This window comes from Eurypyga helias, unplaced genomic scaffold, assembly GCF_000690775.1.
Source record: "Eurypyga helias isolate BGI_N326 unplaced genomic scaffold, ASM69077v1 scaffold9552, whole genome shotgun sequence".
Classification (NCBI taxonomy): Eukaryota; Metazoa; Chordata; class Aves; order Eurypygiformes; family Eurypygidae; genus Eurypyga; species Eurypyga helias.
Window position 1 is genome coordinate 24,610 of NW_010237848.1, and position 24,976 is coordinate 49,585.

Here is a 24,976-nt window from a genome sequence, read left to right on the forward strand (position 1 = left end):
CGGGGGGGCCTTGGTCGGTCCTGCCGATGCGGCCCCCTGCCAGCACGGGCTAGTGGGCTGGCCAGGATCCGGCAGCCGTGACTTGCCTCCCCGGACTGCCCTTCCTTAACAAGCGCCCTTTTCCTCCTCTGTTAGCAGCCGCCATACCACAGCTGAGCTGCACGGACTGGCAGGATGGCAGACACTGCTAACAGGCTCCAGAGCTCAGTTTGCAAAAGCCATGGAAAATTCATTTTATGGGAGCGCTGAAGTCTTTTATGGCGGGATTCATCTCTCCTGAATTTCTGTTGTCAAAAGCTGATCTTGCTGTCTAGCCTTCTTTCACAGCCTTATCTGGAGTTCATCTCGTCCCTACAGTAAGTATCTAAAACAGACTGGACAACTCCGACCTTTCAAAATGCTTCTTTTAAAAAAAAGAGAAACTGGTTGAGTGGCTCATCTGGAAGTGCCTGCACTGAATCCCTGCAGTGCTGTCTCCTAAGCGGATCCTACCGTCTGTGGGCCGCACTCACAAGAAGTGCCATGCCCTCTATAGATAAATCGCTTTGTGTTCAGCTTTAAAATACATTAATGGAAGTGCTGATGGGATTTTTCTGGGTGTCTCATTTTGAAAGCTGGGCTCTGTCTTCTCCCCTGATAGACCACAGTCTTGCAGTTACCCTTCCAACAGACTTCTCTTCTTCCACCTGGTTGCAAGCTGGCAGCAATGATAAACAGGGGACCCATAGCTAATGTTCATATGTGTTTTGCATCAAACTTTGCAATATCATCATAGCTAAAAACAGTACAAATGTGGGTTGTAATATGTGTAAATTTGAAATTATTAGATGAAGGAAAATCTGATTTATTCTAGTGATATTATGGTGAATAAATATAAGCATTTTAAAGATTAAAAAAAAAATTAAATTAAGGCATGAAGAAAGAACTAGGCAAAGATAACTCTTTTTTTCACCTAAATAAAAGTATGAAAATGGATCTGTTTATCTGAAGAATAGGTCTGACTACACCTCCTGTATTCTGAGTTCTTTTAAGAGAAAGAAAGGTTCAATATATACATTCTTCCCTTGTGTTTAAACTAATTAAACAAGAAGTTAGCATTGAAAGACTAATGCAGGAACACTGTAATTAAACCATTATAGAAAATAACAGTTTTCTGTGTTTCATGTATTCGTACTAAACGGTAGAAATGAGTTGTGTTTTGATTTCCTCACTGAGTACCTGGTGACAACATGGAGTCTTGCTCGGAAAATGGAAAAATTAAAACTTTAAATAAAGAACCATAGTAAATCAATAAATGCATAATCATCACAGTAAAATTTGTAAAAATCTATCAAGCAAAATCCAGTAGTGAATGTGAATATGGCAGATAAAATGATTGCCTACAGTTAACTACCAGGCTTCAAGGGAAAGTAAGAACTTGTATATTTATGAGCTTAGCAAATTTACTATTTCTTTTAGCTTTTATGACTAAATAATACATTTCCATGTATTTCATTGAGTTAATTTAATCTTTAGCATATCTCTAATGTATTTTTACATAGAAAAACTAATGAAGGCTTTTCATACAAACTTTGTCAAAGTTTATAATTCAGAAGTCTACCAGTCACTGGAAAGAAGGGAGATGGTGGGACAGTACTTTTTCCTTCCAGGGTTATTGGTTTTGTAAAATTCTTTTTTCTACATTTAGAAATCACTAGAGTGGTCCTTTAATTAGGCCTGAATCTGGTTTTGTCATTCAAGTTTTGGTAAAAGCAAGCACTGTGCTGTTACATGCAACCAGATGACCAAAAGGCATTTCTTGAGACTTTGTTGATAATGTCTGGAAGGACTTCCAGGTCAGAATCTTCCCTTGTGTGGGAGAGGTCTGCTCTAGAAGAAACTCGGATTAGGTGGGCTTGCACCCTGTATGTGCCCTGTTAGATGTGAGAGCTGATTTTCTACTTGTGGTCAGTTAGGACGTGAAAGCTGGGCTAGCTGTGGGTAATATGCCCACTCTTTTTCTATGGCCGGTCAGTGGTCAGCTCGGAGGGACAGCTGTGTCATCCCACATCTCCTGTTGGTACCTGCAGGAGCACCTTGTGTCGAATAATCCTGATTTGTAATAGGGAAGGGGTCTGAAAAGAGGCTGTGATCTCCTGAGGGCATCCGCTTCCCTTTAGGTCTCCACGAGGGCAGCCCTCTTGCACCTCTGCTTTGGGGTTGTGACACAGAGGGCCTATACCAAAAGCTGACAGATTTCAATACTCAATTCATGCCCTTTGAGGATGTAAGTCATCCCTTAGTATCTCTGCTGACTCTCATCAAAGGCACCAAGAAGTCCAGGTTACTGAGGCACTGCTTTCTCAGGGCTCTTGTATGTGAGCCAAGCCACTCCATGGGTGTTGTGTGGATGGTACAGAGTCCTCTGGAGAGGTGCTTAGTGCAGCTTTAGTGTTCAGATTTCAGGGGGGGAAAAAAAAAAAGCGCAAAGAAAACAAGTTGTTCCTCCTGGGAGAGGCTGGCACCACCAGCGTGCCAGCAGGTAGGCTGCCAAAGCGGTGACAGCACAAGAAACCTGCCGCCTTTTGCATAGCTTTGTACCAGTGGTTGCGGGAAAGTTTTGCAATCGCCATAAGAAGGAAATCCAAGGTTTACAAAAATGTGGTGGAGTGCTCCACTTCTCAGAGTAGGCAGCGCTCTTGCTGTGACGTTGCGCTGGCTTCGAGCCTGAAAGCCCCAGGGCAGGGGAAAGAAACAGCCTGACACCACAGTGACACAAAGTAAGTTCTCTCTCGCTGCCTCTTGCTGCCTCTCCCCACCCTCCCTTCCTGCTTCTTTCCTTTTGTTTGTTTGTTTGTTTAATTGTTAGGTGTCTGTGCAGGACAGACTAAGCTTTGGGTACATCACAGTGTCACTAAACTTGAAAGAAATGATTATGTAAAGGGAAAAAGTAAAATTCTGTAGATTAGATATTTTTTAAAGGATAAGCACTCTGGACAGTGGGTTGTTTCTGTACAAAACCCATTAATTACATTAGTTCGTTTATAAAAATTGTCATAGATTAAAGCTTATGTTATTTTTCTTGCTTCTTTTAAATTTAGATACCACTGGTGTCAATGATTCACTGGTTTCCCAAAGTTCAGATTTTTGTAGGGTGGTTTTGGGAAATGTTTTTGTTTCATTATGTATAAGAGAAGCGTTCATACAGTTTAATATTTTCTATAAGTTTAAGGTAGATTATTTGGCTGGTAGCATAATGTTAGATATTGTGAAAAGAAAACCGTGTCACTGATTTAAATACTGTTTATTTAACGGAGTCAGATGTTTCACAAAGTTAATCATCAGCAAAATACAAATCAATAAAGAATGTATTTGCTTTAGAGAACTCTGTCTTTCAGCTCCCGTCCTGTAAAGTTTGGGGTAAATCTGAATTGACCATTCTTTAATTATCTTTAACTTCTTTTTTTCAATGTTTTTTGGTTTGTGAGCTGCTAAAGATTTTGTAAGGAAGATTAGGTCCCTTTAGAAATTTCCTATGTGGATCACTGAAATACATGTCTTTGGTTTTCATAGTCACTTTTGGTGGGTCCTACTAGAGTAGAATTTGGAACTAACAACTACGGAATTTAAGTTTGAGTGCTTATGAGGCTTTATAACTCTTTATTAGGCATTAGTTCCTATTTGCAACCATTAGGAATAACTAGGGACTGTTGGGTTGCTAAGAGACTCTTGTCCTTTCTAGGCATGGACAGACATTTCTCAGGGAGTCCAGGTTGCTCCTGGGCATCTTGCTTAGGAGAACTGAGCTCTCCAGAGGAACAGACTGACCTTTGCAGCTTAGCTGGGAATCCTGCCACAGCCCTATCACCCCCAGTGCTGAAAATCCCTCATGACACTTAAATGGCCTCTTCTCATGGGGCAGCTGGCCTCTGTGGCCTGCAGAAGGGCAACTTTGAGAAGATCCCAGAGGAATTAAAGAGGGTGGGATATCTAAGATCCCAGTGTCCTGGGAGGAAATGTTACAGGCTAATTTCTTGCCCTATGTTCCACTGTATGCCATTGTATATCGGTGATAAATAATTGATTTGGGTACTACTGCACCAGTTTTCCTGAGGAACTTGGCAATATCTCTTTTTGACATGTTACCATTCCAGATCTCTCTGTATTAACTGGTTTCCCCTGATCAACTTCATCTACATCAACCAACAAAGCTGATTCCTTGTATCAGAGCCAAATTTTGAACATAAAACTTTGGCAGTCTCCTACCTTTATCATTTGTCTTGCAGGATCTTGTGGACTTAGAGATAGTAATTATTCGTTTCTTCTAGTCAGTGCTCTCTTTTTCCCTAATACATTTTTACCTACCATATCTCTTACCCTATTTTCTTTTCAGTTGTCATTTAGGGTCTGATTCTACATTCATCTGATAAATAACATTACTTTTAAGAATCCTGACAGACTGGTACAGAGTAGTGTTCAGTATTTCTGCAAATTCATAGATTACACAGTTAGAGAAAATCCTCATAAATGTAACATAATGTCAGGACCCTACTGGATCATATCAAAAGTTCATTTAGCCTGGAACAGTGACCAAAAGCAGATATGTAAAAGAGAATATAAGAATTAGTTTACACATGTTGAAGATGTTTTTCTGGCATGCTCTCTTAACCTCCAGCTGCCCAGGCACCTTCCTTCTCTACAAAGATTTCTAAGAACTATCACCAAGTTTCCTCTACATTTTCCATCTATCCAAGAAGGTTCTGAAGTCTTTTAGAAAGCAGATTTCATGAAACAGGTGCACCAATCCTTAACTCATTACTGTGACATGTTGAACACTCCTTAACATCCTTCCTGAGAAAAGGTGTCAATATATAGGCCTCTCAAGTTACGCCTCACCATCTAGTACGTCTGAAAAACATTGGGATTTTATTGTTATGGAAATAATAATTAATCATAGTGACATTTTCCGAACAGGAAGACCTACATATCAGATCTGGAGGAGGAAAGCCATGGACACGCAAATCACTGCTGGCCAACTTAAAGACAAGTCACTCTTCCAAGACACCGATCAAAATGCAATTCCTGCCAAAAGCGTGTGCCATAACTGTTCAAAGCTAAAGGTGAGGAGAGGAGCCCTCACCACCTCAGTTCTCTGGAATACTGAAAATGACAATTTGAAGTGCTATCAAAATTCAGTTAGTTCTGTATGGCACTGTTTGACACTACAGATGTTGGAAAGAAAGCTCTAGGTTGTGATTTCAAGCACATAGAAATCAATAAATGTGTGCAGCAGTTAGAAAGTGAGGCCATAGTTTACTAACGAATCACTCAGAGGCACACTGTAGTCATAGTGGTATTTGCAGTATGGGGTAGAAAGGTGGAAGGTGCACACAGGAAATGTCAGCTTTCTTTGCAATAGAAGAGACTTTGGAGATCATCCTGAAAAAGAAAGGAAAATCTTCTGTTTTAATGAAAACAATAGGAGGAATTTCTTAATAGAAAACTAGAAAGCAAAGCAGTTTATTTTTGTGTTTCTTGAGTAGGTTGCTCAGGCATCCAGCCATGCAGAAAATACTGTTTCTTTGTAAACTCACTTATTTTCTCTCTTCAGATATTTCTTGGAGCTCTAGCTTTTTCCTTTTTTGCCAAAGGATTTTCTGGAAGCTACATGAAGAGCATGTCTAGTCAAATTGAAAGGAGATTTGAAATCTCATCATCAATTGTTGGCATTATTGATGGCAGCTTTGAGATAGGTATGTTACTTTCTCCAGAAGTGGTTAAATAGTGCTTCTTAATAAATTTTTTAGCCTAATTTTTTTTTTTTTTTTTAATTGTAATCTTACTAGTTCTTTCTCCTGTTGATGCAGGTAACTTAATGGTAATGGTGTTGGTGAGTTACCTTGGACCAAGAGTTCATCGACCAAAAGTAATTGCCGTTGGATGTCTCATCATGTCCTTAGGAGCATTTTTGTCAGTGATGCCTCAGTTCCTAATGGGACGGTAAATATGGAGACTTTTCACATTGTGCACTAATTGAACTTAACCACATGAAGTGTTTTTAAACTGTGCACTCAAGTTAAAAGCTTGGAAATAGTAACTTCTTCCATATAACAGGAAGGTTTTAATAGGTGGAGTTTTGGTATTGACTTTCTGATTTCCTCTCTGAAAACTTACCTCTTCCAACATGTAAGTACAAGAGAAACCTAAGATTTCTACAGAATAAGGGATAAAGTGGTTTGAATTATTCACCTGGAATGGAGATATATATACATACACACATGTATTTTTTAGCCTTTCTCCATTTTTTATACTTTAATGAACTGTAATGAGATCTTGGTGGACAGGTTTCTTTCTTCATGGTGGTTATTCATACTAAGCTCTTTAAAATTATCAAGAGGTGTATCTATCTCTACTGAATTTAGGGAGACTTAAGTATCTAAATAACCCTTCACATCTAATCTTTAGTGCTTACATAGCTGTCAGAAGCAGTTCACACCTCTCCAATCCTTCGGCATTTTTACTGAATAGTAGCTGAAAGCAAATTCCCTTTGCCGCTCAAAAATTAAAATTTATTTGTGTATCTTCTTTAGTTCCAAGAGCAATATCTGTGGTAAAGAGGGTATGAAAAAAATTATATCTGGGGGTCATGGTATGGAAAGTGGTCACAGCCACTACTCTGTTTGTGAAATAATAGGGAACCTGCACTGCAGGGGACGGCAAAAGCCAGAAGCAGAGATATGGAAATTTTCAATTTAAGCCAATCTCACAGCCAGATTCTGAAGATTAACCATTTTTCCCACCATTGAGTAAAACCCAATGACCATGGGGACCTCACTGTCTTCTATCACAATATTAAAGGTTTCCAGTTGTTTGCACAGTCAGAGGGACTATCTTTAGCATAAGAAAATATTGGGGTTAGAATGGTCAGAGCATTTTGAAAAGGGTATTAAGACATCTATCCTTTTCTAAGTGAAAACACTGGAAATGGGTTGCCGCTCCGCTATGCCTTCATTTAACAGGAATAAACATCTATGAACACAAGGCTTATACACAGTCTCTGCAAAGCAGTCTCTTTCATGTGTCAGTTTTATTTTACATAGTTGTTTTCCAGTTATAATTATGAAAGGATAACTGTTACTGTGGACAACTCCTCTACGAGTGTATCAGCTTGCTCCCCAGCATCGTCTGAGGGCCATTCAGTCACAGATACCACAGAAACCCCCAGCTCAATGAAAGATTTCGGTAAGCAAAAACTCTGATGCTGGTTCCCTTCTTCTGCTTGTCCCCATTTTAGACACCATCTTTTACTGGGAAGCACTAAGATCCCTGTTAGAAACCATGACATATGCAAACCCACCCTATGATGATTGAAAAAGCGTGTATTTTATGTCATTTTTCTGCTGCAATAAAGTATTGTCAGAATTATATTCACAGAAATGTAAATTTTTATGGCCTGCAGGATGTGAGAAAACAACAAATTCCTATCTGTGGCTCTTTGTGTTGATGGGAAACCTTTTACGTGGAATTGGGGAAGCTCCAGTTATGCCACTGGGGGTTTCATATATCGATGATTTTTCTAAAGAAGAAAACTCAGCATTTTACATAGGTAATATGCAAATGAGTGATTTTTATGCTAAATATCCTTTTCTTTAACATTTCGGTAGCCAAGCAAATACTCACAATAAAAAAAAAAAAAAAATCCTCCTCTATTCTGGATAATTTTAAGTTGTACAGACACAAAACAGATCTCGTTTATTTTTGAAGGACTTTTCCCAGATGCTCCTTTTGCTTTCCCCAGGTGGGTTAAAAAAAAAAAAATCTCCTCTATTCTGGATAATCTTAAGTTGTACAGAGACAAAGAGATCTCATGTTTATTTTTGAAGGACATTTCCCACATGCTCCTTTTGCTTTCCCCAGGTGGCTTCTGCTACATGTGCCATTGTCCTCTGTGATGAAGAGAAACATAATCAAATGTTCATTTCTCCAGAATGAGAAATCATGTCTCTTATCTGGCATATCATCTTGAGTGCCACAGCTTCAGAGGATATAATTGTCCCTAATCACTGTTTCCCAGATAAGAGAATGATCCTTAACGCAAGGACCAGTATTTAATCACAGTAATGTAACCATGTTTCAGAAGCTTTTAGCTGATTTTTGAATTTTACAAGCAGCGTACTTGACAGAAGAATCAGAGAATATTTTAGGTTGGAAAAGACCTTTAAGATCATCAAGTTCAACCATTAACCCAACACTGCCAAGTCCACCACTAAGCCATGTCCCCAAGAACCACATCCTTCGCTGCCTTCATGATGAAAGCTTTTTAAAGTCACTAGTTACCCAAGTAAAAAACAAACCTGTGCCAGTGTGTTGTAACAAGTCCCTTCTAAACTGAGATCTTCTTGTTGTTGTTTTGATGGAAGATAGCCTATTGCCCAAGACAGAAAGGCTTACACCTGTGCCAATTAATTTATTGCCAAACTGATTTCATAGCATGGAGTGTTTGTGTGGCTGAGGGAGTTCAAAACTGCTGCCTGAAGTAAACTTGAAGTCGAACTGGTCATAAAGATAGTAAGACAGAGTTTCAGGAAGAGTTCAGTTAGTAATGCTACAGGATAAGGCCATGGCAAACATATTCATTTGGGGATGAGGAAATCTGTAGGTTGAAGAAAAGAGAAGTATTGTGAAGGGAGACAACAAAAACAGAAGTTCTACTCAGCAGTTATCCAAAATATTTATAATTGCCTCTGAGCTTCTGATTAACAGTATTTTAAGAAGTTCAGCTTAAATTTTGTTTTGTTAGAATCTGATCTGGGAGAGATTGCGACATGTTGGAGACTATTGGGGAAATGCAATTAAAAATATGAATTAGAGACAGAGTATGGATTGAACTCCAATGAGTATGGATTCAACCAAATTGAAACTTGCTTGGATCATGCAAGTGAACTGAAGTATTTCTTTTGCAGAGTATTAAAATATTTCATTTTAACATTTTGGATAGCAATTTTCAAACTCTTATTCCATTTTGATGGACTGACCCAATATGAAAAAAAAAAAAAAAGAATGTTGAAGTAATCTTTTCCATAGAGCTGAAATTAATTTTCTTGACCAAACTTAAGTCTTTTCTATATCTGCTTTTTTAATTAGTTGACTGAATTAATTTTTGATCAGTGTTTTTCTAAAATAAAAAAACATTGTCTTATAATAAAAAAATGTCAGTCAAGCCTTGGTGATGAATTTTGACCATTGATCTCAATATTTGACCCTGAGCAAGAAGTTTCACCTTCCTGTCTCTCCTTTTAATCCTGCCTTTAGATGTTTTGTTTAGTAAGAACATAAGTGTCAATAGAATACTTTATTAAATGCCAATACAATGCACTAAAATCTTTTTTTGGCAGAGCTGTAGTGCAAATGATAACTGTCAGCAATAAAACAAGGGTTGCAATAGGAAGGAAAAGGCTTCAATAAAAGCATGTCTGAGGCCAATGTATGTTGTAAATTTTAATACCTGTTACATGCTAATTTACTGAGCAATGCTGAGCTTGGCTGAGCTATGTCAATATGCAGCAGGTGATTAACTGATAAGCCTGCATGATTTACTGGTTGTGGTTTAGTCTATTTATTAATTATAAAGCAGAAATATTACACAGGAAAAATCTGCTAAGAAAATATCACAGTGAACTTATTTGGGTTTGTTTTCTCACAATACAAACTTATTATCTTAGTGAAGTTATTCTTGAATTTAAAGGGCATGCAAATGAGAAATTTAATTTAAAAACTATACTTATGCACAATTATTGCAACATATGCTTCTTAGCTTATCTAATAGCTTGTGGTATCTTAAAGAAATACACTGCACAGGCCATTGGTATGGGTGTACTGTTCTTCACTGGCATATTTTAGAAATTTGTCACTGAGTGTTTGAACTTTGGAGATGAGCTTGCATAATTCCGAGTAGTACATTCTGCTTTAGACTTACTGAAAAATAAACACAAAGAACTAATTCCTGGCTTCGAGTGTTAAAATCCTGACTCTGCCTAAGTCAGTCACTTTGGAAGCATCAGCGTGCAGCCTAGAAGGCCAGATCTTTTCATGAAGTAAAATGAGAGAACTGAATGAAAGCGATATGCAATTGGAGGAACGAAGCAAAGATGAAAAATGATATGGTTAAATTATGCTGTAGTATTTATTACAAAGTCCTTGACCAAAAGCTGAACAATCACTATATTCAGAGGAGATTTTACAAACCTAACAGTAGAAAAATCTCTGGAGTGGCACAACATAGAATTTACAGAGCATAGTGCTGAATATGGGCAAGAACTGACAGGCTGTTGGTCAAGAATTCCTTTTTTTCAAATAGACTTAAAATTTCTGCAACTTTATTCAGTTCCCAGGTGGCAGCTCCTCGCTAGAAATCAGAAATCTGAATTAATTAACTTTTTTTTGAAACTGTTACCCCCTCACAACTAAACTTCAACAGATCAACACAAGTGGCAAGGGAATGTGAGAACCTAAGCCTGAATTATTTTGAGAGTGTTTTTATTTTATGTTGATTGCCAGCAGTGGTCATCAAAATCAAATTGTGCTGCATCTACATACACGGTCAGCAAAATGCAGTCCTAGCTTCCTAGGTTTCTGCTAGCCTTCACAGTTTATTTATTTGCTCCTAGGGCTTCCCACCTTCTTCTGATCCTATGTTATCTCCTTTGTGAGGGGGGACAGAGCAGGAAATGGAAGATCCAGTGAGTCCAGTAACAAAACTGAAAGCTGCTTTTAAAGAGGTCATTAATTGATCACTATATTCTGTGATGTTATTTACAGTCACATAAATACATATTAACACAACAGCTGATTTGCTCATTCTGGTACTGAATGAATCAACAAAGATTCTGTCTAATGGACTTTGGTCACACAGAGGGACATTTCTATGTCCTCGTTGCCTACTGAAAATATTTGCAGAGCCATGTACCTAATTCCATGTGCACGTAATTTTATTGTCGCCATCATCCTAATGTCACTCCAAACTGCAAAGATGGGACTTCTTAAATGCGCATCATCAGGTCAACTACTGCTGCTGAAGATTAAACTGGACCCAAACACACAGTACAGGGAAAAGTCCTGACTTCTACAATCACAGAATATCATGCAAGCTGTGGAGTTGCGGGTAGACTTATGATACCTCCAGTAGATACCTTCTACATCACAGCTAGCATGTTGGCAGCTTGCGGCCTGTTTTCTTGCTGCTCAAAAGCTTCCCATTAGACATCCCCCAACGGCCTGTGCCCCTCTTCTGTCTGCTTCTTCCTCTCTCCTTTTGTCACCCTCGGAGAAGGTGTGCTTGTCTGCAGAGCGTTGCTCTCACTCTCCTTTCTCTTGCAGGCCTGGTGAGATCCTCAGGAATGTTTGGGCCGACCCTGGGATTCCTGCTTGGATCCTTCTGTGCCAGCCTCTGGGTTGACATTGGCGTTGTGGATATTGGTAAGAGACCATGAGCTGGTGCGTTAAATGACAAGACGGCTGTATATAGGTACCTGCATGCCAAGAAGCACCTTCCCAGCTTACTGCTCCAAAAAGGAGGGCTCTCTAGGGAGTTTTTCCTACTCAAAAACTGGTGTTTTTTACATTTTGACATCTGCAGTGTTTTAGTGTGTCTGGAATAGCCTTGATGCAAGACCTCTTCCCCCACTGCAGAAAAATTTTGCACCATTTTATGCTTGCACACGCACTTGTTACACCCTGATGGTGCTGCTGAGAACAAACGCACAGATGGAAGGCCATCCCCATGTTAGGGAACAGTGAAAGGCCTTAGCTCGTGGACACTTAGCACTAGGCAAAGATTGTGTTCTCTTAAAAAGCATGCAGGAAAGATTCAAATGAAGACTCATCTCACTGCTCAAATCACTTTTAATTCTCTAATCCCAGGGGAAATTTGAGAAACTTCAAGGAACGAATGTTGAGTTTGGAGATGGAAGAAGGAGGGGACAGTGGGAAATTGAGAAAGGGAAGTTCTTTTTGAGTGGTGAAGGGTCCTCATGCTGTTATTCATTCCCACAGAAAGTATTGGAAGGTTGTAGCAAGGAAATGCCACCATGGGTCTAAATGGAGACACCTATTTTTGACTGCATGGGACTGATTTGATACCAACTTATCGTGATTTAACTCTGGCTAGCAAAATACCACAAAGCCGCTCTCATAAATCCCCCTCCCCTCCTCCAGTGGAGGGGAAGAATCAAAGATTAAAAAAATAAGGAAGCTCGTAAAATTGAGATAAGAACTATTTACTAATAAAATCTAAATTAATATATACAAGTACTACTAATAATAAATAATGAAAACAATAGAAGATAAAACATATGATACAATATGATACAGTTGCTCAGCACCCACTGACCAACGCACAACCAGGTGCTGAGTAGTGAGAGTCAGACTCAGAGAGCCCAAGAGCAATCACAGCCCAAGAGCCATCGCTCCAGGGCCAAAGCCCAAGAGCTGTCACAGCAGATTCTGAGCGAACTCTATCAGCGATAGCATGACCGGGAAAACTAAACAAACCCACCAACTCCCTCACGAAGGAGTCAGCACAGGAGTCAGCAAAGCAGCTAGCGTAGGAGTCAGGAGAGGGTTAGCAAGCATAAGGAAGTGAATGAGCAAGAGAGTAAGGGACAGAGTAATGGCTCCCCGACCCCCCCCTCCCCCATCGCCTCTGACCCCAGCATGACGTACTATGGCATGAAATACTCCCTTGGTCAGTGTGGGTCAGGTCTGAGCTGTGTGTCCCAGCACTGCCTGTAGCAAGACAGCAGAGCTGGGAACGCAGCTGCAGTATCAGAAGCAGAGAAAGACCTTGAATTCAGTGCAGGCATTGCCCAGCGCCAGCTGAGTCCTGATCAGTTCTGCTCCCTGCATCCAGGAACAGCTTCCTAGCAGCCACGGTAAAGAGAGTTAACTCTTTCCTGACTGAACCCAGCGAAAAGCTGCATTTCGATTCTTCATATGAAACATAAATCACCCCTGTTCTGGTCTTAAAATAATATATATAAGGATATCTATAGTAAGTTTAATTGTTCTGCATGGTATTTAATCTATTTTCCTATCTTTCTGTGTTTTATAGATGCCATCAGCATAAATCCTAAGGATACCCGTTGGGTTGGTGCCTGGTGGCTTGGATTGCTTATCTGTGGAGCAGTCAACTTCATTGCTTCATTGCCTTTCTGGTTTTTGCCTTACTCTTTACCAAAAGAAGGAGAGAATGAAAACCTGAAGATTAGCCATTTGGCTATTCAAGGAGATCACTGTAAAATAGACCCTCCCCCTCAGCCACAGTTACAGTTCTCAGAGGCAGTAAAAGGTGAAAGATCATTGCCCAGAAGGATTTGAATTTGCATTTGAATTCTCTCTCATGGTTTCATTCTGGGCATGGATTTGCACAACCCTCAGCAAAAGGCACGTTTCTGCTGTGCAAATGATGGACTAAAATGATCTCTCTAATTTGTAGTATTATAATTACATGCTGAAGGTGTGTTTCACTCTCCGTATGTCTGACACCTGGAATAAGCTCATGCTGTTGCTTTGAGCACCAGAGGTTCTCAGTTCAACTTGGCAGTTGTCCTATGATGTATTACAGCTATAATCTTATGATGATGAAGGGAGAGGTGGGGGGAACAGCCCATCCCTCATTAATAACCATCCACAGGTAGCAGATGACTGTTTCACTGAAGACAACACATGGGAGGGAAGCATGGGGCTAAGCACTACGTTAGCTGTTGGAGGGATTTCACTGAATTCATAACTCCTGTGTCAGAGCTCAGTGACACTAAATTAACCTCATATAGTCAATATTAGGACCATTTCTGGATTCCCCAAGGGTTTCATTTGTATGTATGTGTGCTGTCCATTGCTTAGTGGCTACAGCAGATTTGTTTTGTTACCTCGTCTTTCAGGCAAGTGTGTCAACAGCCAGACTACAGGCTAAATGCTGGTTTTTGTCTTCACTTTAATTTCATGGATTTAGATACTCCAACCACATCTCTCAGGAAAGGTTCCAGCCTTTTGCTGGGTGAGGTGCTCCCTTTCTCTGAATGTTATGTGGAGCTCTCATGTGGTTTGTGAAGGCTCCTGCTTCAGGCACCAAACTGTACAGGACACGCCTGTACTGGCACTGGGAATCAAGCCTTAGTGCCTTTGATGAACAGTCCCGTGTCACACACAAGATAATCTCAGATTTCTGATTCCCAGTTCAGCATCCACCATACCATTCAGCCTTGCTGGTCCTGTTAAGTCATGTCTTGGCCATGAGGAAAACTCTCACTTGAGCAAACATATGTTTTGATAGGCAAAGAATTATAACCTGCAATACAGCCAGTAATTAGGTCAAAGTTAATTTTGTTATCTAAAGGATGTCAAAACAACTCTTCTCTGTGTTTAGCAGGGTGTACAGCATATACCTCTCCATTGCAGATTTCTTCCCAGCTCTGAAGAAGCTCTTTGGAAATCCAATTTTCCTGGTGTACATCTTCCTCACTATTCTGCAGTACAACTCTCTTGTTGGGTTGATAACCTATGAGACAAAGTTTATGGAGCAGCAATTTAATGTAGCAGTGGCAAGAGCCATCTTTCTAATTGGTAGGTACCTGTCCTTGTTTTAAATTCCAGTGCCAAAAGGGAAGTTTTTCTTTGATATTTTACCTTCCTTTTTAGGAGGAAGTCCTGTGAACTTTTTTGGTTGAAAAAAAGTATCTAGTGGTTTATTAATTTTCCTACTATATTCTGTAAAAGAATGTTAATTTTTGTGTTAATTTTCCCAGTGTTCTTAATTTAGTGAGATAGAGGATTATTGGAACTGGGTGGATTTTTTTTTTTTTTGGCTGAATGTTTTTCAGAGTGAGATTTGGATCATGAATATGTCTGTTTTCATGAACAAAAACCACATATAAACTACAACTAAGTAACCACTGAAAAAATAATTTAGAAAATGTCTAATGAAATGTGTGATTTTGCTTTTCAGAATAACATCTGGATATGAATGTTATTCCATTTTGATTACAAACACAAATTTTATAAGCAATAAGGAACAAAAATGTAAAATTTTTGCATCATTTCATTCAGCTCAAAACTCAAAAATAAGTTCTTTGTAGTGTTCTGCAAAAAGAGAAATACTGAAATTATATTAATCTTACAGTGATTAAAAAGGTCTCATTTTCTGGCAAGAAAACCAGGGTATTTAAGGTCATTGCAGAACTGATATTCCATTCCTTTAATCAGAAAGCAGCCTGCTTTGCTGTGGGTCACATACTGATGAGGAAAGGACTTTCTTTTTCCTATCTTTTTTTGCATGAGGGTAAGTTTTACAAAACCAACATGACCAAGTGAACTAACCAGACAAGAAAACACACAGAGAAGGACAAACCCCTCACAATAAAACCTTGTGAAAGCTCTCTGTTTAGCATGTAAGTATTAGGGCTGGAGTTCTTGAAACGCTGAACGGATTAAATCTAAATCTTTCCACGATTCATTCTCAGAGCAAAATGCCATCCAATGCAAACCTAGACCCTGCTTCCTTTCGTGTTTTGTTTTGGAGGGTTTGGGGTTTTTTATAACTTTCAGAAAGTTGAATGTTTCACTTCAGTTGAAGGAGACACATGAGCTAAGATATGAATTTCATTCTAAAAGGCACCTGTAGATGTCTTATGATGTCAGTATGCATGCAAACAGCAATATAGTAAAAAGGCAGGGAATATCGAGGAACTCAGCTTTTTAAAGTCATATAAGGGATTGAAAGAAATTAAAGAATTAAGCAAAATTACTTAAAGGTAATAAAAAGTCTTAGAACCTCAAAAGATCAGTCTGAAAACAGGTCAGTATCTGATATACTGGAAACTAGTAGAATCAGATATTTATTCTGAAAAGGGTCAATGCAAGTGAGCGCAGTTAACAGTTTTGTTACTTTCTATTTGCAGGTGTGATACTATTACCCATCACAATCCTGGGGATGTTTCTAGGAGGCTTTCTGATCAAGAAATTCAAACTTCACATAACTGAAATGGCAAAGTTTGCATGCATCACCTTTATAGTAGCCTATCTGTTAAACCTCTTGTACTTTACGTGCAGTTGTGAGGTGCTCCAGGTGGCCGGTTTGACAGCGACCTACTCTGGGTTCGTATCCTCTCGGGTTTCTGTGGATTGTGTCATTTCTCATGGTTGCTTCCTGCCTTGCACAGAACATGGTGCATGCACCTGTATTCCTCTAATTCCACAATCTAACCTGGGTTTGCAATCTCACCTGGGCTACACACCTTCTGCTCTAGGAAACATTTTGATTTTAATTTGGATCAGTTCTGAAATTGGCTTCTCTGCTGATTTGCTGTCACAAATTGCTAAATAACTGTCCATAACGGATAATATGTGTCTGTTTATAGACAACAAATTTTTATTGAAACTGGCATGCATTAGGTCATCTGCTAGTGTCTGTCCGTTTGGTTTCAGCTACAGTGGAGCTACTGTGATTATATCATTGTGTTGCTTCCTTGGTGCTGTTACACGCACGAAAATCCTAGGTTTTGTGATAAACTTGTCAGGCTGAAATGATGTCCCAGTTTTGCTTTTCAAATTTAGTTTAAGATGGACATTTCTTTCTTTCTAAATTGTTTATTGCTGGCTATTGACAATACCCCTACATATTCTGGCAAAGTCACTAATTAGAGGAAGTTATCACCAGAAAGTGAAATTTTCTATATTATGTTTCAAAGCTTTAATTTAAAGCTGGTCTTCTCCTACCATGTAGGAATTGGGATGTTAAAAGAGTGGCTTCCCTGTTGTCCCCTGATGGCTTTGCCTCCAGAAGGGAACTATCAACCTGCATGGGGCTTACCAGCCCACCCCCGGCATCTGGAGCTGCTCACCTGCCTTGTGCCCATGTTCTCAGCTGTGAGGCAGAATGTGGTCATATCAGGAGTGTGTGCTGCCCAAACTGATGTCCCCCTCCCTTACCAGGAGCACGATCATGCCCTCGCAAGAACGTTTTGCTGATTCTAGCAGCCTGCCACAATTACCTACTGTTTGAATTCGGCGCAGTCTGGTCCAACAAACCTCAAGGGATTTTAAAGGCTTGAAGTGAATCCAGCAGGGTCTGCTAGATTTTCAATTCTGACAGAAACCCAGCCCTGTGTTTTCTGAAACTGAGCCTATATTCAGGGGAATATCTAAGTTTTTTTGGCAAACCTGACACCCAGTTCAGGTTTGAGGTTAGTTACATAAAAGATGTCAGTGGTTTGTGTGGTGGAGGTAACTCTGGTTGAGGGCAACGTCTGATACTGTGGAGTGAATTGTAAATAAGCAGAAATAACAACAGAGTGAATACTGAAAGAGCAATTGCAGTTTCTCCAGGAGAACTGAGACTGGAATAAAAGGCAAATTTTGAACACTTTTACCTTATATCATGAGTCGCTTCAGGGCAGGGGTGATATGTAACTAATATTCTCTGAAAACTGAGCCCTGCTACCGTGCCCTCAGAGTCGCTAGCCACTTGTAAAAGTCTTAGTGCTGGTTGTCATCCACCCAGTTTCGCTCACTGGGGTCTGCGCTTGATGTTTCTTACAGAAATGTTGGTCTGTGAAAGTCCATCATAAGATACCACAAGAAATGAGATCTGATAAGAAATGGGGCTCAAGCCTGTCCCAGGCGCGGGGCTGCTGCTGGATGCTGTGGGAGCTGAGACAAGCAGCACTTCTCACTCAGGCTCATGAAGCTTTCATTGCCACTAACCGGCTCTGAACTAGTGAGAAAAATGTCGAGGACATCTTGCTGCTGTGGTTTTATGTAGTTTTATGTCACCATTTCTAGCACCCAGATAATTGTATGACACCTACCGCTAAGGGAAAAGTGCAGCCAGTCTACAGGGGATAAGAGATTCTGGGTATGATTTTCTTTTTCTTGGTTGAGCTTTCAAATGAAACATACAAAATGTTCCTTCCCAACCAAGAATACCAGGTTTGTGAGTTCCATAACTTTTCATCAACAATCCATAAAAGTCTTAACGCTTGATGAAAAAAATCTCAAGAAAGCTTTGGTTTAGCTGACATTTGAGCAACCTGGTCTAGTGGAAGGTGTCCCTGCCCATGGCGGGGGGATTGGGACTAGATGGTCTTTAAGGTCCCTTCCAACCCTAACCATTCTGTGATTCTATGATTCTATGATTCTATGATAACAGCTTGACTGTCTATTGGACGCTAACAGATACCTGCCCATGTTTATTGCTTCACTTTCTCCACAGTTTGCCTTCCTACTGCCTGTTCTTTTGTTTGACTGTGTAATTCAACTAAGTAATTATTTTATTTCTTTCTGGTTTTCCTTCAGATTAAAACCTCTTTCCTCCTCCAAAACCAGTTTCATGGCCAGCTGTAATGCTGAGTGCAGCTGCAAGCTGGATCAGTGGGACCCTGTATGTGGGGATAATGGGATCACTTACATGACAGCCTGCTTTGCAGGATGTAAATCATCAGTCGGGACAGGAAAGAATATGGTAAATATACAGATGATAGGTGATTCTAGATACAGCTAGACTTCTCCATCTGTTCATTTTTTGACTTTGTAATTAAGAAACTCTGTAGACACACATGTCCATTCTGTCTGGTTTAAACTTCCAGAAACGGAGCGGGTGCTATGTTGCAGGGAGGGTTTTTAAAAGAGTTGGGGTGAGGTAAGCGGAAATGTCAGAGTCTTAACTTACATTTCTTGAATGCTTTTATTTTGATTTTTTAAAATGTATTTTCTTCTCAGCAAGATGACAAGTTTGTCTTTAGGTTTCTCAGAAGGTCTCTTACAGCTAAGGGGGGTTTGCTTTAGAAGACCTCTACTAGGCTAATTACTATACTAGCAAATTCCTGCAGTTTCAACTCATGTCCAGCAGACCTGTATAAAATTGTGAGTGCTGGTTTCACAAACCATTACAGATCATATAGGAATTGTCTGCTTTTCTGAGCTGCCATGGCTCAGGAAAGCAAGTCATAGTCTAAATTGTATAGCCAAGACGTCCCATAAATATACATCTGTCGGTTTTGTTCAGTGTATCAGCAGCAAAGACGAGCAACATTTTCAGGCTTATACCCATATATCCCAGCAATATTCTCTTGCTTCACTTCAGGGAATTTGGCTTTCAAACCCATGGCTCCTGCTGACATCAAAGACTATGAAACAGCCCACTCTCAATCCAATGCCAAATTCTGATTTAGATGCGTAATGATAGATAGGCAAGATTGCATTGTTGGGTCCACTTCTGTGTTTTTATTTTTACTCACCTGCTTCATAGGATGCCTGAGCAGAAGGGCTTGGATAACACTTCACGTGTGAACTCGATAGCTTTGACCCATTTTAAGCATACACAGAGCACCCTCTGTCCTAGCAATAGCACGGCAACAAGAGCCACAGTTGCTTTGTGTCTCTGGAGCAGCTCCAAGTGACTGGTGCATACCAACGAACTTGGCCATCAGTCTCCAGAGATGATTAGGGAGGTTCTTTCCGTGTAAACAACAGCCTGCCTGTTATGGAGAGGGACAAATCTAGCTACTAAAATAGTTTTGTGCCACTGAATTCTGATTAAATAAATTCTTCTCATCTTCTCCTTTCAGGTGTTTCACAATTGCAGCTGTGTGGAAGGACGAGGGCATGGACTTGGCAACTCCTCTGCAGTTTTGGGACAATGCCAGAGAGAAAGCTGTACCAAAGCATTTCCCTATTTTTTAGCATTACAGACTGCATGTGCATTTATTTTAGCCTTAGGAGGCACTCCTACATACATGATTATGTTTAGGTGAAATACTTTACCTTACCTTGACCATAAAGCTTGGGGAAAGAGATACAAAATATGGTCTCTATTATTTCATCCCTATTGTGAGGAATGGCGTGCTGATCAAACTGAGACTCTGAGTCTTTGCCTGTACTCTGAAATCCAGCTCTGTTCAGAGACCAAAATGCCCTTCCACCAATCCCAATTTAAGGCTGAGTAGACACTTTGGTGATGAAATGGGTGCACCTTATGCTGATACGGGACATTAGTTTTTGCTTCCAGTGACAAGAATGTTTTTAACATAGCGATGAACTTAAAATAAGATGTGGTGCTAAGCCGTATCCAAGGTGACTATGCTGGTCACATTGCTCCTGAGAAAAACATTCACCTTTCTTAAGCCTTTTTGCCTCAGAATGTTTTCTGTGTCATGAGAAGTCTGATACTCAGATTTTTTGTCAAGTTGGTATAAACAGAACTATGTCAGCAGCAATCACTTTTAAAATTTTTATTCCTTGAGTTGCAAAGCAGCACTGCTGTTTTATACTAGGAAGAAGAGACAATTTTCCGTGACTCTCGCGTGGAAGTTTCTTTCCACTCATGCTCGCAGGTGAATTGCAGTCTTCAGTAGGCAGTGTGCAGGACTAGATAACTCTCACTGGTAAGCTGCTGAGACTTCTGCAATATTTCAAAGAGCAGCCACTCTTACTGCATGGATTATGTACAAGGCTAACTTTGCTGAGCAAAGTTTTCAGAATACTAATGTGTATAATGAGAAGCCTTTCACGTTAATGCTGGAAAGACGATGTTCTGATGTATAAACTCCAGTTCAGGAAATGGGCTGGCCACAGCCAGTCTCCCTCCCGCCCCTGTGCCAGCTCAGTGCTGCTTTATGTGAATTCTTTCAGTTCATCTGATGGATACAGGGTGTTTCTCCCCTGGTAGGAATGAGGTGCTTTTGTAGGCAGGTAACTCATGCTCGCTGTCTCTCTGTCAAATGCTAGAGGCAGGGGTGATGGTTACCCTCATGTTTCTAGAAAGGACTGCACACCCTTGTTCCCTCTGTTCACCACTGCACAACGTAACCCCTTCTAAAGCAAGGCAACTTCTCGCAGCTTAACTTATGGACACAAGCTGCCTGCTCTTAGTTGGTTCCCTTTAATTTTTCCATGCATTCTCCCCAGAAATTCTTTACAATCTGTTCTTCTTGGGTTCAAGATCAGTTTCTGTAGATTCTCCCATTTATCTCAATAAGAGTTCATCCACTGAAGTCCACGGAAGGAGGCTCTACATCTGAACTTACACTTACTACCTACTTGGTTTTGAGCAGGTGCTTGATTTCAGCCCTTTGCACTCAGCTAACCATTTTTAATGACAAACTGTAATACCTGAATAGATACATTGCTATACATAAATATTAGTATGTCGTGGCACATAATTCCACACTGGGGACTGAAAAAGAAAAGTTGGTTATACTATTTCTTTGGTGAATGTTTTCCCTTAGGGTTTGGGTGAGCTATGCTAGGTAAGCCACAATACTCCTGCGATGGGGCACGTGCAGATGTTCACAGGCTGGCTATAGCTACATCAGTCTGTTGTTCCCCAAAACAATGTACTATTTTTGTTTTCTTTTTAGATCCGTTTCACCAGACCTGAAATCCTTTGCTGTTGGGATCGAAACTTTAGGTGGTAGAATACTAGGTAAGAGTTCATTTCTCTGTGGGATTCGAGTAGGTAGTCAAAGAGGTAGACTAAAGCCAACCAGTGCAGTGCCCTTGCTCCAGAGGACAGCGAAAAAAATTTTCCAAAATTTTTCTTGGTAAGCAGACTATGCATTTCAAAATGTTTGGAGGAGCTTGCTACATGTTTCTTGGTATGTAATTACATATTATGATTATCTCTTCAGATTTTTTTTTTTTCTACACAACAAAGGAATCAAAGGAAGGAAATTGCATTGTACTTTTGGATTTTTTTTTTTTTTTAAATTCATGGGTGAAACTACCTGAGCTTGATCGTTGTGGATAACATTAACACCTGTTCTGCCTCTTGCTGACTGTTTTTCACTTACAGCTGCCATGTACTCTGCCTGTTTTTTTTCTTTCTTCTGTTCATCTGCAATAGATGATCATTCAAGTCTAGCAAACCTTGCCTTATCTTCATTTGTTTGCTGATTTTTTAAGTCTTACCCGCATAAACAAGCCCAAGTAGTCATTTGGATCTCTCTCCTAATCTCCATATTCTAGATGAATGCTGCAGAGAACCAATCTTATGCTTTTATGAGATGGTTTTCTTCACAAAACTCCACATTATCCCTGAAACAGCTTAGTGATTATATTAAAGCACTATGACTGTCTGAAAGGAATTCTTTCAGTACTACTTAAGTAATAAATACCCTTACTATCTACTTGGTTTTGAGCAAGGGCTTAATTTCAGCCCTTTGCACTCAGCTAACCATTTTTAATGACAAACTGTAATACCTGAATAGATACATTGCTATACATAAATATTAGTATGTTGTGGCACATAATTCCACGCTGGGGACTGAAAAAGTTGGTTATACTATTTCTTTAAACAACAGAAGTTATAATTCTCATAAAAATGACACTGAAGTAAGATTACTAATGTTTCCCTCACTGAATATAATAATGTTATACTCTTCCATACTTTCAACTCCCTTTAGGTACTTGCTTATATATTTTCAAAAATCTTGGAATATCAAAACTGGAGCTGGATGTTTAGAGCTATTTCATGCAGCCGTAGTTCAGAAACCCTGAGATTCACTTCCTCATTTCTTTACCATGACATTAAATGTTGACATCTTCATGTCTGAGATCGTGTAATGAAAACTTTCTTTGCAGGGGGACTCCCAGCCCCTATTTATTTTGGTGCCTTGATAGATGAGACGTGTTTGAAATGGGGGACAAAAAACTGTGGGGGATCTGGATCTTGCCGGGTATATGACACAAAAGCATTCAGGTAAGCTGAAATCTTTGTTAAGAGGTTGGGAATTTGGCTTCTGAGGTGGCTTTGGGCACCAAGGACGAAGGTATATTTTGCCCATAACAATTGTCTATAGTTTGATTAAGATACTAAGAGCACCAAAAGTATTTATTTTGACTAGGCCCTAATAGATCAAAGGAGCCAAATATTTTGATTCAACCTGACATAAAATATTGTAGTCCACTGCCTTCCATCACCAGATTTATTTCCTTTACTGAAGCCTTAGTGCACTGAGTAATTCTGCGACACTTGGGCTTGTGGGAGACTGAACAACCGTGGAGTAAGTGTAGCACTGGAGATGCTCTTCCTCATCCCTCATTTCTCTGGTTCCCAACATATAAGACACCTCACAAAATCCACCTGGGGAGGGGACCCAAGTGACTGGTGGTGAGTGGAGAGCTGTGGCCCGGAGCACCGAGTGCTGGCAGTGAGGGGCTGGGGGAAGGCTGGGACAACAGGCAAAAAGCCTGGGCTGGGGCAGCTCATCCTCCCCCAGCCCTACAATAGTCTGCTGCATGGGAACACTCTTCAGGCATGTCTGAGAGTACAGAACCTGATTAGAACTTGTCTGGGGCTAAATATCAGATTGTTTCTTTTCTGTCTGTTATTTCTCAAAATGTGGAGTGATACCTAGCTGAGAATAGATGGTTTTGTCAAAGCATATTTGATATCTTACTTGGTTCCACTCACAACAGGCAAGTTTATGAATATAAACATATTTTGTCACCTTTTTTTTTTTTTTTCTCCTAGAAATGTCTACCTTGGCCTCATTGCAGGGCTACGGGCAGGATGCTGTCTCTTATACATAGTGCTCTGTGTTTTAATAATGAAACGCTTCAAACCAGATGGCAAAGAGATGACAGAGGTTAAAAATACAGAAAGATCAACCAACAAAGAACCAGCTACTGCCCACAAAAAAGAAATTCTTCCTGGTGCAAGAACCTCAGAGGAGAGTGAGGAAACCTGTATGTAAAAAGCAAACAAGGTCTTTTCATAACTTTGCCCATGCTTCAGTTCTCCTAAGCACAACAGGAGTCTAATTGCTGACTTCAACAGCTAGTTTACATTTTGGGGGTTCAAAAAAATGAAATTGAAACCTTGACTTTTAATTTGCTTTACCCTTCTTCTCCTCATCTGCAACAATAAGAGGACAAGTTTTTCAAAATTTTGGGGAACTTTCCCATCTTCTTGCTCTCGGTCCCTTTCTAGACCAACAGTAGGACTAGCCAATTTTTTTCAAGTGTAATAAATTTAATTATGACTGAAAAATTACAAAGAAAAAAATCCACAATAAATTGCTTTTCCATTTTTCACCAGTTTTATTTCAAACCCTCTTGCTCTCCATTTAGTCCTACAATGGCTGATCTAGTTAAACTTGCCCAGTTTGCTCTGAGGGCCTTTGCTGTGTGGTTTGTGACCAGACCTTTTTGTTCCAGACTGGGTCCCATGGCCCATGCTCAAGTGAGAGCCCTAGGGTGTCAGTGAACACTCTCTGAACAACAACTGTACGACTCTGGGGTTTGGCTTGAACACATTAAACAATCAAAATGGATTGCAAACAAGGCAAAGTGATGTATTAATTTTGCAGCACATCTCAGTACTGGTTTTGAGTAAAATGACTCTGAACTTATGCAATAAAGTGATATCTGTTTAAGTTTCTTTGGGTTTTGGTTGGGGATTTTTTTTTTGTATGTGTTAGCATTTTATAGACTTCCTTTCTTGTTTAAGGAACCTCTAGTAACCCTTCAAATACAGTGCTGAAAGCTTGCAAACTTTCACCATTCCACAGACAGCTTAATCCAAAGAGAATCTTTAATAAAGGATGCTTCCAACAGTTACTGTTAAAAAAGTCCCTAAAATTAGAATCATAGAATATTTTCGGTTGGAAAAGACCATTAAGATTATCAAGTCCGGCTGTTAACCTAATACTGCTAGATTCACCATGCAACCATGTTCCTGAGCAGATCAGAGGGTTTAAACAGAGAGACTCTCCACATTAAATCATCTTCTGACTTTTTTTTTACCAAGTGCCCCCCGTAAGCGCAAGAACAGGAACGGGAAAAGGGTTGGTGTGGTACTCATTGAAAGCAAGTTCTTCATATCCTGGCCCTGGGGATGGAGCTGTTTGCATTTTAGTGCTTAAAGGCAATGTCCAGCACATTTAGACGTTGTGTTTTACAGTCACAGCTCTGATATAAACTGCTAGCAGATATGGGGAAGCAG

General features: G+C 39.9%; 1 protein-coding gene across 1 annotated transcript; it reads left to right on the forward strand.

The window, feature by feature from the left end:
* Positions 1-4,988: 4,988 nt before the first annotated feature.
* LOC104506612 (solute carrier organic anion transporter family member 1C1-like) lies at positions 4,989-23,726 on the forward strand. The gene is made up of 14 exons (XM_010147616.1): positions 4,989-5,099; positions 5,591-5,732; positions 5,847-5,979; positions 7,091-7,221; positions 7,439-7,585; positions 11,356-11,454; positions 13,088-13,324; positions 14,434-14,598; positions 15,933-16,128; positions 18,328-18,493; positions 19,599-19,780; positions 21,390-21,454; positions 22,612-22,729; positions 23,504-23,726. Exons 1-14 carry the CDS (start codon positions 4,989-4,991, stop codon positions 23,724-23,726), a joined length of 2,115 nt encoding a protein of 704 aa, XP_010145918.1.
* Positions 23,727-24,976: the final 1,250 nt, after the last annotated feature.

Excerpts from the sequence above, each read along its gene's own strand:
- LOC104506612 (XM_010147616.1), top strand. The coding sequence starts at position 4,989 with ATGGACACGCAAATCACTGCTGGCCAACTTAAAGACAAGTCACTCTTC. Across the intron at positions 7,222-7,438 it reads CAGCTCAATGAAAGATTTCG|GATGTGAGAAAACAACAAAT; the intron begins GTAAGCAAAAAC and ends TATGGCCTGCAG. Across the intron at positions 22,730-23,503 it reads TATGACACAAAAGCATTCAG|AAATGTCTACCTTGGCCTCA; the intron begins GTAAGCTGAAAT and ends TTTTTCTCCTAG.